Source organism: Miscanthus floridulus, chromosome 8 (assembly GCF_019320115.1).
Source record: "Miscanthus floridulus cultivar M001 chromosome 8, ASM1932011v1, whole genome shotgun sequence".
Classification (NCBI taxonomy): Eukaryota; Viridiplantae; Streptophyta; class Magnoliopsida; order Poales; family Poaceae; genus Miscanthus; species Miscanthus floridulus.
In genome coordinates, this window is record NC_089587.1 from 20,898,446 (window position 1) to 20,902,661 (window position 4,216).

A 4,216-nucleotide genomic window follows, 5' to 3' on the forward strand; every position below is an offset into this window, starting at 1 on the left:
ATGGAGGCGGGGGTGGAGAAGAAGGAGACCGAGCAAGAGGAGGAGCAGGTACCGCACGCGCGTAAGGATGACGCGCTCATAGCCGCCAAGGAAGATGAAGCGGATTCAGAGGAGACCGAGCACCGCAACCGTGACCTCAAGGCCGGGCTCTACCCCCCTAGGGTAAGATCCCCTCGTAGGCAGATCTGTCTCATGCCCCAACTAATTGGAGGCTTTGCACCTCAATTCACCGCTGTGAGTGGTAGATTGTTTAGTGAGGCTGTAGAAGCAGGTTTTGACTCATCGAATTTTGACCATGTGCCTGCAGCGCAAGACTATGCTCTAGTACACGCGTCGGACGCCTACCGCGAGGTCGCAGGCGTAGGAAGACAACATCAAGAAGCCCATTGATGTCAGCACAGTATGTCCTTCGGATGGTTGTAGTTGTTGTGGGGGATTCCTAATCTCAGTTCAGCTGACCGTTGTTTCATTTTTTTTAAATACTTGAAGGTCGAATCGTTCTGGGTTTGCTACTACCACCCTGCGCGTTCCTCTTCCCTACCGAGTCCCACTGACCTTCATCTCCTCAAGGATGGCATTCATCCCCTCTAGGAGGTATTATTCAGGATGTGTCATTCTCTGTTCTCTCTATTTACGCGTTGTATGCCTGTCCCTGTGCCTAGCGGTTAATGGTTTTCAATTGCCCAGGATCCTACAAATCAGAAGGGTGGCAAGTGGATAAGTAGATTCAAAAATGCAGTTTTAGGTCGATTCTGGGAGGACTTGATAGGCAAACTCGAGGCATCAATGTATGTGTTTTTACAAGATCGTTTGTTTCGGCTGATAAGATCTTGGATAAAACTCAAACTCATCCATTAGCCGATCATCTGCTCTATGATAGTACATAGCTACTTTGTCCTGTTCGATACCATACGGAGAATGATCTTATCTTATTATGATCTTGTCCACCTTGGTAGCATCCTGCCATTTTCTGTGATGAATCACTCTTTGATTGGCAAGGTATCATATGGAATGCTACGGTGATAGACCAACCCATTCTTTCATGTACTGGAAGCCAATCAAGATAATCTTTTCCTAATCCTCTTTAGTTAGCAGAATGGAATGGGGTAGTAGTCATTCCTCATGACCAAAATGTAGATAAGAAATGAGGGCCATGATCAAGCTATTAAAATCATGCGATGGCAACCTGAACCTATGATGAAACAAAACAGGCTTGATGGTAGGATTGCTTTATGCTATGGCGCATGTTTTAGTGTGGATCAGATATCTTTCGATGTTTTGGAATTTATGCTACTGAAAGATAGTGATATCAATGAGACGATGAAGATAAGAGATGAGGCTATCGATAAAGATGTTAGCCATAGAATCAAACACAACAGCCATGGACATTGGTTTGCTACGCTGTATGTTGCAGATTGTTGCCTACTAAAATGCTTTGTTGCTGTCGTTACTTGTGCTATATGCTAGATGCCTAGATGCTACTAGATGGATGTTTTTAAAATTGATATTTTGTATGCCATCAAAGCATCAACTGTATCTTTAGGTCCTGCCTACTGATAATATAGCTATTACAAGATGGAACTTTTTTGCCAATCAGACATGAGTTAACATAGCCCAACGGACAATTAGCTGACCTTTTTGGCTATTTTGATTTGCAGAAACATCTAGTAGACTGAGTAGATTCATATTGTGATCATGTCTGATCCATTGTTTCTTTTTTTACATCTGTGTCTATGAGTATGATAGTTGATGGGATTAAGAGGGGTTAGAGCTGAAACTAGGGGGATACAAATACCCCCTTCCTAGCTGGCATTCTTTTATGCGCTGTTTTGCACTAAAATTAAGAGAGAGAGAGAGAGAGAGAGAGAGAGAGAGAGAGTAAAGTTGTTTCTTTTTGCACCTTTTCAGTCTTCCAATCCATGCCTACAACATCTGCACCGTTTAGGCATATAATGGCACTATCTCTTTGTTCCATGTCATGACTACTAAGCATCGAAGCCACATTGGCACAATGAACCGTTACACGGGGGAGCTGGTCTGTTCAGTCTTTGGAGCCAATAATTTTATGATGCCATCGCTATAAAATTTTCTCATTGGCATCAGACCTGTTACACTTTCTTGTTGGAAACAGGACATACAGATGTTGTAATCCCTATGGTATGCTGTGCGTTTTTTTATCTGGTTGCCATTGGTACCATTTCCCTTGTTTCTGATGATACATTTTCTCTTCTTAGGTGGATTATAAATGCAATCTAAGGAAAGGACAAACTCAACGACTGGAGCATCATGGTTCGGAGCAACTCTCCCCAAATTTGTCAGTGTTGTTGAAATGGTCCCCTTTTACAACAGAAGAAGAGGTTATGCAGAATGTTTGGTATGAGCTAGATAAATTGTTTTCAATATAAATACATGGCAGTTGTGTTCAAAAAACCAAATAAGTAAAATAATACGACTCAAAAGGTTGACGTAGGTACTACAAACTCATTTAGTATTTGGTAGTAATATATATGTTGTTTAAAATGGTAATGGTTTGCGGCACCGATACACACGGCACCAAGATTATAGTGTTCAATGAATGGTACAACGTTGATGGTAATTTGGAGCTCGAGTTTGGCACAAACCTGGAGTTAACCATCAAATACACCACTTGAATGATTCAACGTAACTAACTTTTATTGTTAACGTAACATCCACAGCTCCGATGATTGCATTTATTGGAATACCGCTGCTAACAATGGCAACCCATCTTATAAAATTTGCTACAATTTGCTGACTGTTTTTCAATAAGTAAGAATTTACATTTTTGTAGCTGTTTATGTTGTATATTGTTAGAGTGCGTATCATAGTACCTCCTGAATCTATTGGAATACTATTGGGCAACATTTTTTTGGTGTTCCCTACTGGGTTGCTCATCATAGGTCATGTTGTGTGTTTGCGTTTCAGAATATTATGATAAGTGGAGCCACAAATCTAGGAAAAATTAGTAGCACTGTAAGAAGACTAATGAGAAGCATTTGGCAAATCGACTACGCTATTCTCTCAGGGTGAGTATCATATAGTTTAACACTCCTGCACAATACCAGTGAGGTGGTTGCTGACATAGCATTTTGTAGGGCTATGCTTCTGTGTTGTATCTACAGGTACCAAATTACTTTAGGATCATACTTCGAGGGCAAGAAGTTATGCGTAATCGCATTGCCACTGACCTAAGATATCCTGAATGCATCAGTTATAAACCCAAAAGTTACGGCATAAAAGAGGTCTATCGTGGTTTATCTTTCCTTATCCTCACCACATAACTTGTTAGTTCACTCTTTATACTGTGTGAACTAAGAGCTTCAGACTTTTTTTTTGTTTCTAATTTGTGCATACACTCTCTTTGGTTGACTCAGGCTACGATCTTTACAATTATTGGATTCTTAAAGGGTGCTCCAACTATTAGCGTGCACGGATTTGATATCTATCATAAAAATCATCTTTCTAGGTGAGCTTACTGACACCTCGCATTGATTACATCTGTTTAATGATGCATAAGGCTAGCATTGCTCTGATAAAGGTTTTAGGTGTGGGTGTACTGAGCGTGTTTCATTCGACGTTAAATTGGTTGCTCGTCTTGCTTGTATCTTTAAACATCTTATTAGATCACCACTAAAATGAATTGCCATCGTCCATGCTTAAATGCAGGTTGGCATGTTCCCAGATAATAGATCTGGATTAGGGAATGGTCCTGGTATTTCAATATGGAATGCATGCCATCACAAACACCCAACACATTTATTTATCTCAAGGTACCAAACAAAGACACTGGGCAGTACATATGAGAGAATATACACAACCAAAGGTACACACATAGGCACCTAGTAACGTACATGCTAGAATAGCATAGGAGCCTAACACTGCTAGCTAACATATTGGAGACCAGGACTCTAGGTGGACGGAAGGAGCCATGGGCTTCTACCTGCACATGTGCTGGAATTAGCGATGGAATAGTCGTTGGATGGTACATACCATTGTGTCATAGTACCAGGTTACAACCTCCCTAAGAGACTGCTAGGCTAGCATGGGGCTCCAAACATAGTATCTCCGGACTTCCTAGAGAGCTCTGGTGATTGTGTCCCTGCCAGGGGGTGCATAAGTATAGGTTAGCGAGCCATTCCGAAGAAAATAGAAGAGTGGTTGGAAACTAGCACAAACCAAGGAGCATGCATACCTTTAA

General features: G+C 41.3%; 1 protein-coding gene across 1 annotated transcript; it reads left to right on the forward strand.

Moving 5' to 3' along the window:
• Nucleotides 1-1,676, forward strand: LOC136468667 (eukaryotic translation initiation factor NCBP-like). The gene is made up of 4 exons (XM_066467157.1): nucleotides 1-162; nucleotides 688-788; nucleotides 1,254-1,353; nucleotides 1,659-1,676. The coding sequence occupies exons 1-4, from the start codon at nucleotides 1-3 to the stop codon at nucleotides 1,674-1,676; spliced, it is 381 nt and encodes a 126-aa protein (XP_066323254.1).
• Nucleotides 1,677-4,216: the final 2,540 nt, after the last annotated feature.